The following is a 15,370-nucleotide window of genomic DNA, read 5'->3' on the forward strand; positions in this document are numbered from 1 at the left end:
TCAGGTAGGAAAACCACAAAGACAGTCTTTCTGAGAATCCCGTAGCGAAGCACGGGTACATCAGCTAGTAGTGTAAATATAATCAATCAGTTTTATTTACTCTTATATCACATCATTCATTCCATCCCATTAACTCCTCTGATGAGGCTGGCGTCGGAAATGGCATCTGGTCATAAAAAATCACCACGAAGTTTCATCTCGCTTCATATTCGACATCGTACAGAAACGGGATAAGGGATGGTCATACAGTTTTATTTATCATATTATGCAACATTAATACAAAAGAATGCAAAAGAACTTAATGCCAGTCATTTGTCTCTGTCAGTTGAGCAGTAGGCCTAGAACACAGTAAATCTAATCACTGCTTTAATTTGAATTATAGTTGTCTGTGCCACCAAATTCCCTGCTACCAGCATGGTCATCATTCCAAATGACATCATCTTCACTTGGGTAGGTTGGTGGAGGGCGTGACCAACCCTTGTCTCTAAGGGGTCGGGTATGAAGTGAAACGAATCTTTGTAGTGAGTGAATTTATTATAAATTTTAAATTATAAATTTACTGATTCGGGACAAATATTTCAGGTTTCCTATGGGAATCAACATCTGTATCATCTGATGGCCAGGCAGGCATCAGTTTTTAAAAATGAGACAAAGTCTCTCATAGTGCATTTGCACTGCCGCCGGTGGCTCCAAGTAGCCTGCGCAGTGGCCTCCACGGTATGCACTAGCCAAGAGTCTTGGTAGGTGTGCTATTTACCAACTGATGAGCCCAACTTAACACACTGGGGCGAAACGCTGGCAACCAGCAATGAGTTAGCTGGAAAATTTATAATCTTCAATAATGGACAAACTATATTGGTATTATAGTCATTAGTCTGTCAGTTGAGCAGTACTGGTAGGCCTATCACACAGTAAAGCTAATCACTGCTTTCATTTGAATTATCATCGTCTTGCGCCGACAACTTCCCTGGTACCAGCGTTGTCGTCATCCTAAATTACATCATCTTCACTGCCACAAGTTTTAAAAATAGTTTAGTTCCCGATTATAGAGTCCAAACAGTGAGAATCTATTCGCAAATGATTTATGGAGAAGGTCTCTGTTATTCCCGGTTTGTGTATGTGTAGCAGAAGCCACCCCTTCCGAATAAAGCCGTACTGTAGAAAGCGTGGCAACCCACCAGCTGATCGCTAGCATATGTTCCCAAGTTGTACTTCTGAACATAATACCTAGTGAGTGGAAGCATTCCTTAGATAACTGCGGCTGTTGAATGCCAGACCTTTATGTTTAAGTATATTTCATGCTTGTTCTCTAAATTTATCACATCAGGATTTACCTAAACAGCTGTAATTGAGTTATGAGGTACTGCATTATATAGGTTAGGTATGCTATCAAGTAAGCAGATAGTACCAGAAGTTCCATGAAAAAAAAAACAGGAAATCTTGTCGCATTTATGGATATCTAAAGGTGTGGATGTAATAAGTTTTATTATCATAATGTTTGATTTCGTACGTTCATTGTCTCCATTACCGGATTACCGGATTGTCTCTTTAGCTTGGTGTCTCTGAAAATGATAAAAGTGAACAGTGGGACGTAAAACCAATAACATTATTATTATTAATATTTGTTAGGTACGTTGACAAATAAAACAATCATGATTGGATTGTTTTTATTACGTTTAAAACCTCCTTCTCTCAAGAATGACCTACTAGCATGAGTTACGAGATATGAACGATCACCTTTTAAATTATCTTGGCTGCTATATTAATAGCAACAACCATGAATATTTCTTAACTAAAGTAAACTCGTGGTGCAGTTCTCTTTAGGCATGCCCCCAATAGGTGAGCTGCATGCACCATTTTTCTGCATATCAACCTTCCTGCCATTCTTAAATCTCTGGCAGTACTGGGAATTGAACTCGGGTCCCAGAACGGCAGCTAATTGTGCTAACCGGATAGCAGACATTCATAACTACAAAGCACAGGCATATCGCATTATTGATGTGTGCTTGCAATGTGCATGTTCAACATCGGAAACTGTTCATCTATTTGTGCGACATCATCAGAGCTTTACAAGTAATGAAAAAAATCATTGCAAATCCATATTATATTCTTATATTTAACATATCATCAGAGCTGCAGTACGCTACGGAGGCAGACATTTCTTAACTACGAAACACAGACATACCGCATGCCTCTGATGTGTGTTTTCATTGCATGAATCAAACAGACAGAACGATTCACAAATTTGTGTGATGTCAACGGAGCTGTAGTACAGCCTGTACCTGCTTTGAAGCGGAATAGTCGTAGTTCTCCGACGATTATGCTGCGGGTGAGTCTTATATGCAAGCTTTTCTTTGTCTTGAAAAACCAGGGGAGTGTAATGTACATGGAAATACTGTAATTAAATCACAACGGTCGCTACAGTTAACAGAAGATTTTTAAGGATTATTGGTCACTCACCTGACACGTTCTCTGCAATTCCGGTATCCGGAGCAGAAGCTCTCCAAATTTAGAAGGGATTTCTGGGTAATGAGCTAATGTATAGTGCTGCAAGGCTTGAAGTGCTTTCTCTTGAGAAGCTCGTACTTTTTCTGATTCCTTCAGATCACTTGCATCTGAAATTCATATGTTCTGTCATTAACACAGTTTGTAAATTAAGTACTTTTATAAAATGCTTACATCAGTACAGAAATATGGCAGCTTATAACATGTTTAAATATTTGGATAAACTGTTGAACCTTAACAGAAGAAGTTTTTGAACTGATCTCAAGTATCTTGAGACACCTCCATTATTACAAGAATAGTTTTAATAATTAAATGTTCAGGACTATTATATCAGGAAAGGTTTCAGAGCCTTCACTTAGGACACATCATCTAAGGTAATTTTAATATACAATATGAGCTCTACCAAGCAAGTTGGTTGCATGGTTCAGGTAACAAAGCTAAGAGTTAGCATTCGGGAGAGGGTAGGTTCGAATCACATCGTTAAAAGCCCTAAAGATGGCTTTTGATGGTTGCTCATTTTCACACCAGGCAAATATTGGGGCTGCACCTTAATTAAGGCCATGGCCACTACTTTCCTACTATTTCAATTTACCATCCTTGTCGCCAAAAACTTTTTATGTGTTAGTGAGACATTAAACCCCTAGCAAAAAATAAGAATAATACATACTGTATTTACCTGTGTAATTTTTCTCCCTCGCATAATTTTCCCACTCTCAATTTTGAAATGGAAAGTTGGCATAATTTGAGTTTTCTGTCACAGATGTTTTCTATCATCTATTTTATTTTTGCAAAATATATGGTCATGAAAACATTAAAATTACAGCTAAGCGGGTGGTTTTAAACGTAACATTCATCTGTTGAATATCACAAGAATTATGCACACAGTGGTGTGCAAGGTGATGTGGTCAGATGCAACGGAAGTTATTGTGCAATATCGAAGTATGAAGGCTTGAGGTCAAAATGCATGAATGGATTGCAGCCCATTAAGTAAAGTAGTGTACGAGAGACCAGATTGATCATCAAATATTCAATGTATCCACCACTCTCTCTGGTTGTTTCTGTTTCCAAATTTTCAAAACGCTTACATAATTTCTTTGAAAATGAACAGTGATCTACAACATCGAGGCCATACAATAAAGGCAACAACGTTAAAAATAAGTTGTGTAGCTGGCACGTTTTGAAACCTGTGTCATTTAATGCACAGATGGTGTTATTTAATATAAAACGGTGGTGAATGGAATACAACATTACATTCATTTCTGTAAAAACAGTTATGTTTAACAATGCTTGTCTAGCAGTTTTTTTTCAACAGCCAGTTGTCAGTTTGTTGTGGTGACTGAGAAGCACAGGTGGCAACACTGTAGTAACGAGACTGCTTGACAAGGAACGGGTAATGTAGATGTTGATTCCCATAGGGAATCTGAAATATTTGTCCCGAATGAGTAAATTTATAATACCAATATAAATGGTCCGTTATTGGACATTAAACATTTTCCAGATAACTCATTCCTGGTTGCCAGCGTTTCGCCCCCGTGTACTACGTTGTGCTTGTCAGTTGGTACCTAGCACACCTACCAAGATGCATGGCTAGTGCATACCGTGGAGGCCACTGCGCAGGCTACTTGAAGCCACCGGCATCCACGGTATGCACTAGCCATGCGTCTTTGTAGGTGTGCTAGGTACCAACTGACGAGCCCAACCTAGTACACGGGGGCGAAACGCTAGCAACCAGGAATGAGTTATCTGGAAAATTTTTAATGTCCAATAACGGACCATTTATATTGGTATTATAAGGAATGGGTAGTCATCACCGATGGATAAGAAACACTGGAGTTACAATGCACAGTTTAAATCAACAGCGATCATGTTTTTGAAAAAATAATGGCAATTGTGCTGCAGCACATGAGTTTTGTGTGACCACCACTTGTGTAAACAAAAAGAACAGCTGGGCTGTGCCAAAAAGAGAGCTTTATCTTTCTGGGGACCAAAAATTAAAATATGTAACTGGGTTAAAAAACAATGGCTATTCAGTTTCACAAAAAATGCTACAGTTAAAGGCACGATCCCAGAGAAAAGCAATATAGGAATCTCATGGGTTAAAGCAAGCAGATGAACAACCTGCCAGCGACTGTTGTAGTACCATACTGAGAAAGTAATGGAATTCCATGGCGATGGTGGTGGTGATTGTTTTAAGAGGAAGTACAACTAGGCAACCATCCATGGATAATTTTGATTCAAAAGTAAATTTGTATAATTGTGGGAAGTTAAAAAATGTATATTTAGAGAAATAAAAAAAGGGAACATTATGCACATAAATACAGTAAATAAGCAGCTTAGTCCTCTTTATGCTTTAGTGAGAAGCAAACTGATTATAATGTTGGGCTATTCATTTAAAGAATTTGGAATAAACAAAGGACCATGTAAACGTACTAATGCAACATCTTATAAGCTGTATTTTCAGCAATTTTTAGGATAAATCCCAACTGCATGAATCATCATATTCATTTCCCGTTTCCAGCTTCCCGGGTTGGGTTGTGAATCAAGGACCTCCATCGCTGCCCGTCTCTCCACCCCTCTTCTTTTTTAAGTACATCTTCTGGTTTTCTTCCCCTCTTCTCTATACACTCCCACACTGAATCTGCCCACCTCTTTCGGGGTCCCCCTTTCTCGTCATATGCCCATACCACTTTAGCTTTGGTGTTTCTATTCTGTCTTGAAGTTTCATTCTCTCTTCATCTCTTCATTTCGAATTCTATCCTTTCTGTTCTTGCCCTCGATACCTCTTAGAATTTCATCTCCGCTGCCTGTAATCTGCTCTCCTCTCGTTTTGTTCTAGTCCACGGTCCAGCTGCATAGGTTAGTATGGGTTCTAATAGGTTATATATAATACTTTCTTACATTTCTTCGGGACATCTCGGTTCCACAGAATATCCCTTACACTCTGATAGAAGCTGTTTGCTTGTTGTATTCTTTTCCCAGTTTCCTCGGTTATCTTTCCATCTTCTGTGATCACACTTCCGAAGTACTTGAAACTTTTAACCACTTCCAGAATTTTACCATTTTATCTTTCCTCTTCCTTCCTTCCTTCCTTCCTTCCTTCCCTCCCCTTGTCATCACTATCATTTTACTTTTCTCTGTGCTTACTTTCGTCCCAATTTTTTTTTTTTTTTTTTTTTTTTTTTATCACCGGGCGAGTTGGCCGTGCGCATAGAGGCGCGCGGCTGTGAGCTTGCATCCGGGAGATAGTAGGTTCGAATCCCACTATCGGCAGCCCTGAAGATGGTTTTCCGTGGTTTCCCATTTTCACACCAGGCAAATGCTGGGGCTGTACCTTAATTAAGGCCACGGCCGCTTCCTTCCAACTCCTAGGCCTTCCCTATCCCATCGTCGCCATAAGACCTATCTGTGTCGGTGCGACGTAAAGCAACTAGCAAAAAAAATTTTTTATCTCTTGATTCCATACATCTACTTGTTTTCGCACTTCCGTTCCATACTCACCCCATATCACTATATCATCTGCAAACATGGCTTTTGTTGCCTGTCTTCCCAATCTCTGTTTAATGTTGTTATGAATTTCATCCATGACTATGATGAATAGTATGGGGGATAAACTTCCCTGTCGGAGACCAGTTTCAACTTTAAACCATTTTTTTTAATCCTATACTAGTCTTTACTGCATGAATATCAAATGTAAATGATAAAAGAGAACTGCGTATTCCCAATGGAAAAATAATGCACACTAATTTTTATAAATTTCTTGTTTACAAGACATATTTATACTTCATTATTATTATTATTATTATTATTATTATTATTATTATTATTACTCTACATAAAAAGAACGATTTTAACTTTAAAAATTAAATCTGAATATCCAAGACAGGCAGCTAGAGTCCTTGTAAAGGAAGTCTTATTTATCACACAAAACACAAGTGGAAGAGCAAGTTTCATGTGATTATTTTCATCTCAATTCTCTGTTTACATTGTGATATGGTTTATCACTCATGTTTTGATCCATGTAATGTTAATGGGAGTGATAAACTTACCTGATGTCAGCAGCACAATGACTTTCATTGCAACATACTCATACTTGTCAACACGTAACCTTCGCAGATGCTCTGTAAAATTTAACATCCTTTCAATACAAGGTCCAAGTCCTATATCCCTTGCTTGTGCCAAGGAGATAGATTTTCCCAAGCTGACACGAATTTCACCAGGAGTCGACACTGAGCGGAAACAACATGAGAAGAGTAGCAATTCACACCAGGCATTGATCAGCAGCGATATCTGGTCATCAATCTAGAAAAACATAAATATAACCATTATTAGAAGAACAAACACTACCTCAAATGGTAGTTCTTTTACAACAAGAACATTACATCATTCACAATAATTGTTTCGACACTTTTTTCACACCCTGGTGGGGTCGTAGGTGCAAACTGTATTGCACATGTGGACTTGGCCCTGTTTTTTGGGTGGATGACCTTCCTGATGCCAACTCTATAAAGATGGATGTAATCACTCTTGTGTGTTTCTCTGGTGGTTGGCAGATTGGTTGACCTTCAGTTTTTCATGAAATCCAAATTACAGATGTGAGACTTCTCATTTTTTTAAATCCTACATGCATTGGCTTGGATCAGAACGACAGGCACCTTAGTGAGAATACTGTGATGATTCAACTCAGCTATCATGGCCCTTATTAACTTGATTCTAATTGGATTGAATAAAATAAGAGTTAATCAAGATAAGTCATCAAAACTAAATTAGAAGATCTGGTGAAAGAAGCAGAAAATGTTGGTCTAATGCTCAATAAACCAAAAACTAAAACAATGATATTAAATGTCAGGATCCCAGACCCTATCCAGCTGGAAAATGAAGGTCTAAAAGATCTGGAGCATTTCACCTATTTAGGAACTGTTGTTGCCAAGGATGGAGGAACAGAAGAGGATGTAAAACAATGTATTCAGAAAGTAAACATGGCCCTTGTTAAGCTATTTGGAAGAGCAAAATAATAACCAAAAAAACTAAGCTGGAATTCACAAATCAAATCACAAATATACTACAGTTCTTTTTATAAATACTGTAGGTGTTTCAGAAGGATATATATGTACTTTATACTGGCCAGAGGAAATTACAAATGAAGAGCTATGGAAACGAGCATTGGAAGGACAGATAAAAAGTCAAATAAAAATATGAAAATGGAAGTGGTGAGGGGCACACACTCAGGAAAGCAAACAGTGCCATTGAGAAACAAGTACTTGACTGGAATCCCGAGGGTACTTGGAGAAGAGGAAGGCCTAACACTCGTGGAGGTGTTCTGTCGAGAATGAAGATCAACAACAGGGAAAGAATTGGAAGAAGTGAAGAGGATCACAAGCAACAGAGCGAGATGGCGCAGCTCTGTGGATGGCCTATGTTCAAGTGGGAACTAAAGCAAATTAGTAAGTCGAGAGAATTCATGTAGGAGTCATGAAAGAGAGTGACCTGGCAAGGGTGAAAGCAATTGCAGACTTAGCAAAACTTCCTATGGTTGCTGTCAATGTCTTACTGAAACTCCTAATTTGAGTAAATTTCAATATGGCCACCAATATAACAAAACCTTTTGTACTATCTGCAAACTTTTAGCGACACCTATGATACTTCTTTTTACGGGGACGAGAGGCCAGGAGGGAGCTTCATCAGCAGTGCTACCAAGAGAACAGAACAGAACTGAAAACTAAACTGAACTGAAGCAATAAATGATCGATATATGCTCTTCTTCCATTTCATCATTTCGACGGTCATCTTTATGCAATGCTTAGCGATCAGCTGCCTGTATGCGTGTCCAAAGATTTAGAAATGGCATCTACTTCAACAAGTCATCATAATTAAGGGTACTATAGTGTAACCTATTTATTTTAAGAAAAAGGAAACAACACTGAACTATGAAACTTGTCTAGTTGTTTTCTTCTAAGGTGTTCCTGTGATCTACCTGGAATTTGCTTAGCCTGTAAAATGTGTTTTAAAAGTTTAGTGTTCACTTGTATTCCTTTGCTTTGCTGTATCAATAACAACAGCATTCAAATCACCAGATGTCATAGCAATGCCTAATCGACTCAATTTTGGTGTTAGAGGTTGTCAATTTTTATTGCAAAAATAACCCGAGTCCTAATGATTCAACAATAGGGAGCCGAAGTATAACCAAAAGTTTTGAGGACAGTATATTTACATATATGATATGAATAAATGAATGTCTGTACCACAGTATCAAGAAACAAAACATAAAGGCAATGCATGGCAGTGATAATACAAGTTAAGTAGACACTTGTAAAGCACCTAAATCCTGGTCTATAGCAGAGAAGATTGTATCAAAATATTGTATTATTCTGCTCTGTTTTATCCTATTGGGATCCTTTCCTCCTCCTGTGTTTGGCATGTATTCTATCTATGCAGATGGCACTGTATTCAAAATCAATCAATCAATCAATCAATCAATCAATCAATCAATCATCACTGATCTGCATTTAGGGCTTTTGCCCAGATGGCAGATTCTTTATTAGTTGTTTACCTAGATATAATTGATTTCAAAGTAGTTGGAAATTTATCAAGCATATTTCCCTTGGTAACTTATTCAGATCCTTAATTCCTCTTCCTATCAGCTAACATTTGCCCCAATATGTCCTCCTCAGTTCTAACTTTATCTTCATATGATTTTTTTTTTTTAAACTCTACTCAAGCTTATTCATCTACTAATGCCAATTACTCCAATGACAGCTTGGAACATTCCATTTAGTCAAGTTATACCCTTATCCACAATGGCCTTTCATTGTGTGTGGTTTTTTTTTTTTAAGATCATCCATCCTACTTCTTATGCTCTTAAGTTTTTTTCACCCAAAATGATATCAGAGTATGACGGTACACGTTTGCAAAATATTTGTAACACTACTCTTTTTAGTGATATGGGTACAGATTCCCTTAGGGAACCTGAATTATTTGTCCCAAATGAGTAAATTTATAATACTGATATAATGGGTCCGTTATTGGAAATTATAAATTTTCGGGCCAACTCATTCCTGTTGCCAGTGTTTCAGCCCATTGTGTTAATTTGGGCTCATCAGTTGGTAACTAGCACACGTACCAAGACGCATAGCTAGTGCATACTGTGGAGGCCACTGTGTAGGCTATTTGAAACTACCAGCAGTGCCAATGCACTACGAGAGACTTTGTCTCTTTTGCAAAAGTTGAAGCTTGCCAGGCTATCAGATGATATGGATATACAGTAAAAACCTCATTAATTCGAAGTCATTGGGAACAATCAGACTTCGAATTACGCGATTTCGAATTAACCCCTTGCGGCATCACAATATATTCTAAGACCCATTACTGCATGCAATTAACCTTGATTCACAGTTTAAGGCTTTCTAATGTCATGGAAATAAACTATTTCCAAAATGTATTCAACAAGGTGCATTAACAGTATTCAAATAATAAACTTGGATAACCCACTGGCAAACATAACCTCACGCAATGAAATCAAAAGAAAGAAAACATGATTCAAAGACGAGGAGAAATCTATACTGGCTCGCCTGTGCAAGTGCTTTATTCATTGGATTACTGTACTGTATGCATTTTAGATGCCTTGTGCTTGCACCGAATGTACCCGATGCCCTTAAAACATCACGGCTTATCGAACTTTCCTATGACGAGGGGAGAAAGTCTCTCGCTTCCGTCCACATTATAACATCAGTACAGTGACTATTCTGTACTTGTACGATTTCCCGCCATGGCACATCTAAGACCCATTAATGCATGCAATCACCTTGATTCTCAGCTTAAACTTTTCAAATGCCATGAAAAACACTATTTCAGAAATTTATCCAACAAGGTGCATTTACATTATTCAAATAATACACTTGTATAAAACAATGACAAACATAACCTCACGCAACGAAAGGATGAAAAAGACGAGGAAAATTTATGCTGGCTCCCCTGTGCAAATGCTTTATCTTTTGGATTACTGTACTGTCTGCATAATTAGATGCCTTCTACTGGCATGGAAAGTGCCCGACGTCCTTAAAACATCGTGGTTTTTTGAACTTTCTTATGACAGGGGAAGGAAGTCTCTCGCTTCATTGTGCAGTGTGCACTGCATAAGTGCATAGCAACACAGTACATTTGCCGACTGGAACTTCTCTCCTTTACAACCATAAGTCTGTTTGGCCTCACCATTTAAAAAAATAAAACAAACAAACAATGCAGTTTCATCGGCAATGACAATATTGTTTGTTGCGTATGAATTAATTATAGGCTATGAGCCATGCTTTTTCGGCAACTACTGTCGGCATCGCCAGTGTTCGCGAATTCTACCTCTCTGCACATTGCCAGCTATGTGATATTGTGGCTTCCTAAAAACACCGAATACAAAATAATTACGATTCCTCTCGAACATAGCAGATATGAAGCACACTGTAGACATGCCGAACTAGGTGAAAGTGCGGAAAGTTACCCCTTCACGTTCCGGAAAACGTGTTCTTTCATGACGCGGAGAAATTTTGAATTTAAATTACTCTGTAAAATACTATTTCTTTTTCAAAATGTAAAGGCAGTTTTGAATTAAAAGCCTGAATTTTGGTAATGGGACCGACATTGTTCTTCGAATTACGAATTATCCGTACTTCGAATTAAACAATGTAAATAACATGCAAAACTGTACTTCATGTTTCCAGGAACGAGAGCTGCTTCGAATTAGGCGAGATTTTGAATTAACCGATTTCGAATTATCGAGGTTCTACTGTAGATTCCCTTAGGAAATGTGTGCTAGTTACCAACTGACGAGCCCAAATTAACACACTGGGGTGAAATGCTGGCAACAGGAATGAGTTAGCCTGAAAATTTACAATGTCCAATAACGGATCCATTATATCGGTAATACACTACTCTTTTGTTGAAAATCACCCAGAACTAATTGTGCTGCTTTCCTTTGGATCATTTTCAGTTCTTGAATAAAGAAATCCTGGTGAAGGTCCCATACATACTCTAAATGGGATCTTATCATCGCCATAAGACCCGCCTGTGCCGGTGCGACTTAAAGCCACTAGAAAAAGAAAAATTTTTTTTAATGGGATCTTACGAGAGACTTATACACCCTCTCTTTACATCCTTACTACAACCCTTAGACATACCTTTAAATACAATCCCATTTATGTGATTACTCTAGTGAAGTCCTTATATTAACACTTAGGTACTTATAGTGAATCCCATGAATTACCTTCACCCCATCAATACAGTAATTAAAACTGAGAGGACTTCTAAGCTTGGTGAAACTTGCAACCTGACTTTTCACCCCATTTACCATCATACCATTGTCTGCTCTCCATCCCACAACGCTGTCAGGGTCTTTTTGCAGTCGCTCACAATCCTGTAACTTATTTAATACTCTACACAATATAACATCATCATTATTTGCAAAAAGCCTTATACGATTTGAAGATGCGGGGTTTATCCTTGTTCTTGTTTCCACGGTTGGTCCTCATCTCCCTGTTGTTCCCCTTGTCCACAATGGCCTTTCACTGTGTGTGTGTGTGCGCGTGCGCGGAACCCGCCAAGTTGGGGTCAGAAGGCCAGCGCCTCAACCATCTGAGTCACTCAGCCTGGCAACTAAGTCTTTTCCACCCAAAATGATATCAGAGTATGATGGTGCTTACCGAGATGTTTTTAAAAAGAGGTAGACTTTTACACCATTTCACAAGTCGATACAGTCGATGATCAGCGATGTTACACAGGTTAGACAAGAAGTCAGGGTTGTTATTTGAGTTATTGGCACTTGGTTTTGAGCTACTATTACTGCTATTATTATCGTGAGCAGACATTTTCTGGATCTCCTGATCATTACAGTGCCACAAGTGCTCCACATCCATTATTTCCTGAAAGATCAAAATACAAAATATATCAGATAGATTCTACTTCCACTTTATTGGAAAAACTGCACATTTCACAAAATTACAGCAACCACTTTGTGTACAAAGGTGCTTCATGGAAATTAAGAAATTATTTACAATTTCACTTATACACAATAGGAAGCATTTTTATATAGGAAGCAACAAAAGATTAAAAAAAAGTATATTGGATACATTGCTTGTCAGTTTATTCTTGTCTGAACAGAAATTGCAATACAATACATCAAGACAAATGAAATGATGGCTATGATACAAACATACATTATGTTTAAAAATAACTTCTTTCTTTCTTAATCTGTTTACCTTCCAGGGTTGGTTTTCCCCCTCGGACTCAGCGAGGGATCCCACCTCTACCACCTCAAGAGCAGTGTCCTGGAGCGTCAGACTTTGGGTTGGAGATACAACCAGGGAGGAGGACCAGTTCCTCGCCCGAGCGGGCCTCACCTATGATGAACAGGGGCCTTGTAGGTGGGTGGGGAAGACTGGAAGGGATAGACAAGGAAGAGGGAAGGAAGCGGCCGTGGCCTTAAGTTAGGTACCATCCCGGCATTTGCCTGTAGGAGAAGTGGGAAACCACGGAAAACCACTTTGAGGATGGCTGAGGTGGGAATCGAACCCATCTCTACTCAGTTGACCTCATGAGGCTGAGTGGACCCCTTTCCAGCCCTCGTACCACTTTTCAAATTTCATGGCAGAGCTGGGAATCGAACTCAGGCCTCCGGGGGTGACAGCTAATCGCACTAACCACTACACCACAGAGGCAGACTTAAAAATAACTACCAGCAAATTATTGCTAAGATGACAAATCAATAAGCAAGTTGCAACAGAAAATAGTCACTGTAAGGTAATGGTTCTAAATTACTAGCTACCATATTTACTCGTGTATTAGACCCCCTTTTTTCACCCCACTTTTACAGCCAAAAAATGTAAGTAGGGGTTCGATATGCAATAACCTCAAATTTCATGAAGTGAACAGATGGCTTCTAGGCTATAAAGAGCTACAAATTATACATGTAAACATTCTACACTATTCTTTAACAAACCTGTGAATGTATTTGAGTTATATTGGCTATTTTAGTTGGAAGGCAGTATTTCTAAATGTAAAAAGACAATAAATGGTGAATACGACTTTTAGGCCTACATATAAAGTGTATAGTCACTTTTAGTTACTCATATCACGTCATTCGTTTCATCTCATTAATTCCTCTGATTAGGCTGGCGTCAGGAAGGGCATACTGTCATAAAATCTTGTTACGTAGATTCGTCTCACTTCATACTCGACCCCGTACAGAAGAGGAATAAGGGTATCGTATTATCATATTATGCGATATTGATACAATATTGTCAGTTGAGCACTAGGTCTACCACACAGTAAACCTGAGTAAACCTAATCACTGCTTTCATTTGAATTATCATCTTGTGCTGCCAACTTCCTTGCTTACCGGCATGTTGTCATTCCAAATTACATCTTCACTGCCATCTCGTCGACCATGCATCGAGAGCATTCGAGGTCCCGTCTATTTTGATACTTTTAAAAATAGTTTCGTTCCCGACTATAGACTGCAAACAGTGAGAATTTATTCCCAAGTGGTTTCTGGAGATGGTCTCTGATATTCCCAGTTGGTGTATGTGTAGCAGAAGCCACTCCTTCTGAATAATGCTGTGCTGTAAGAAGCGTGCCAAACAACCAGCTGATAACTAGTGGATGTTACAAATTGTACTTCCGAATGTAATACATAGTGACTGGAAGCGTTCTTTGCATAACTGCTGCTGTTGAAAGTAAAACCCTTATTTTTAAGTATATTTCATGCTTGTTCTCCATATTTATCACATCAAGATTTACCTAAACTGCTGTAAATGAGACGAGAAAGACTGCTCTGGTTAGGTTAGGTATGCTATTAAGTGCCTGCATAGTGTCAGAAGTTCCATGATGGGAAGATTAAAAATAACTAACAGGAAAGTTTGTTGTATTTATGGATATCTACAGGTGTGGCGATAATGCATTTTATTATCATATTGTTTAATTTAATGTTTAATTTCATATGATAGTTGTCTCCATTTTTTATTAATGCACAGTATGTTTTTTGGCATCTCCAAAAACTGTTAAGTGGGGACGTAAAATAATAATAATAATAATTATTATTATTATTATTCACGAGGTACGTTGGCGAGTAAAATAATCATTATGATTGGATTGTTTTTATCAAGTTTCAAACCTATTTCTCTCCTAAAAATAAATATCCTTACTGGCCCGAGTTACGAGATATAAAACGATCACTTTGTTAATGATCTTGCCTGCTATATTAATAGCAACAACTGTGAATATTGATTAACTAGAGTAAACTTGTTTCCACATCCCGAGGTGGTGCAGCTCTTTTTAGACAGGCCTCCAGTGGAAGAGAGTTGCATGTACCATTTTTACCACATATCAACCTTCCTGCCATTTGTAAATCTCTAGCAATATGATACCGGGAATCGAACTCAGGCCTCCGAGAACGGCAGCTAATTGTGCTAACCATTACGCTGGCAGACTTTCTTAACTGAAAAACACAGACATATATACATGACTGATGCATGCTTGCAATGCGCGGGTCGGACACAAAACTATTCACCTATTTGTGTGACGTCATCAGAGGCAGACATTTCTTAACTATGGAACACAGATGTACCGTATGACTTCAGCAAGTGTTTTCATTGCGTTGGTTGTAGGAATGAAACTATTCACAAATTTGTGTGATGTCATCAAAGGTGCAGTAAGGCTCGTACCCGATTCGAAGCTGAATCATTGTTCGTTCTTCTCTAATGAATTACATTGTCTTCTATGCAAGATTTTTTTTTTTTTTTTTTCATTTTCTTTGTCTCGAAAAGCCAAGTAGGGGTCTAATATGCGTGGGGGTCTAATACACGAGTAAATATGGTATATCATTAAC

At 38.4% G+C, this 15,370-nt stretch overlaps 1 protein-coding gene across 2 annotated transcripts in view; it reads right to left on the reverse strand.

The window, feature by feature from the left end:
• Hr39 (Nuclear hormone receptor FTZ-F1 beta) overlaps nucleotides 1–15,370 on the reverse strand; it is a 190,517-nt gene that overhangs the window by 18,892 nt on the left and 156,255 nt on the right. For both annotated transcript variants that reach the window (XM_067143523.2, XM_067143522.2), the window contains exons 12-14: nucleotides 12,189–12,407; nucleotides 6,552–6,804; nucleotides 2,461–2,615 (exon numbers count right to left, since the gene is read on the reverse strand). In XM_067143523.2, coding sequence (XP_066999624.2) covers nucleotides 2,461–2,615; nucleotides 6,552–6,804; nucleotides 12,189–12,407 — 627 coding nt within the window. The remainder of the gene's footprint in view (nucleotides 1–2,460; nucleotides 2,616–6,551; nucleotides 6,805–12,188; nucleotides 12,408–15,370) is intronic.

Source organism: Anabrus simplex, chromosome 3 (assembly GCF_040414725.1).
Source record: "Anabrus simplex isolate iqAnaSimp1 chromosome 3, ASM4041472v1, whole genome shotgun sequence".
NCBI classification, from domain to species: domain Eukaryota; kingdom Metazoa; phylum Arthropoda; class Insecta; order Orthoptera; family Tettigoniidae; genus Anabrus; species Anabrus simplex.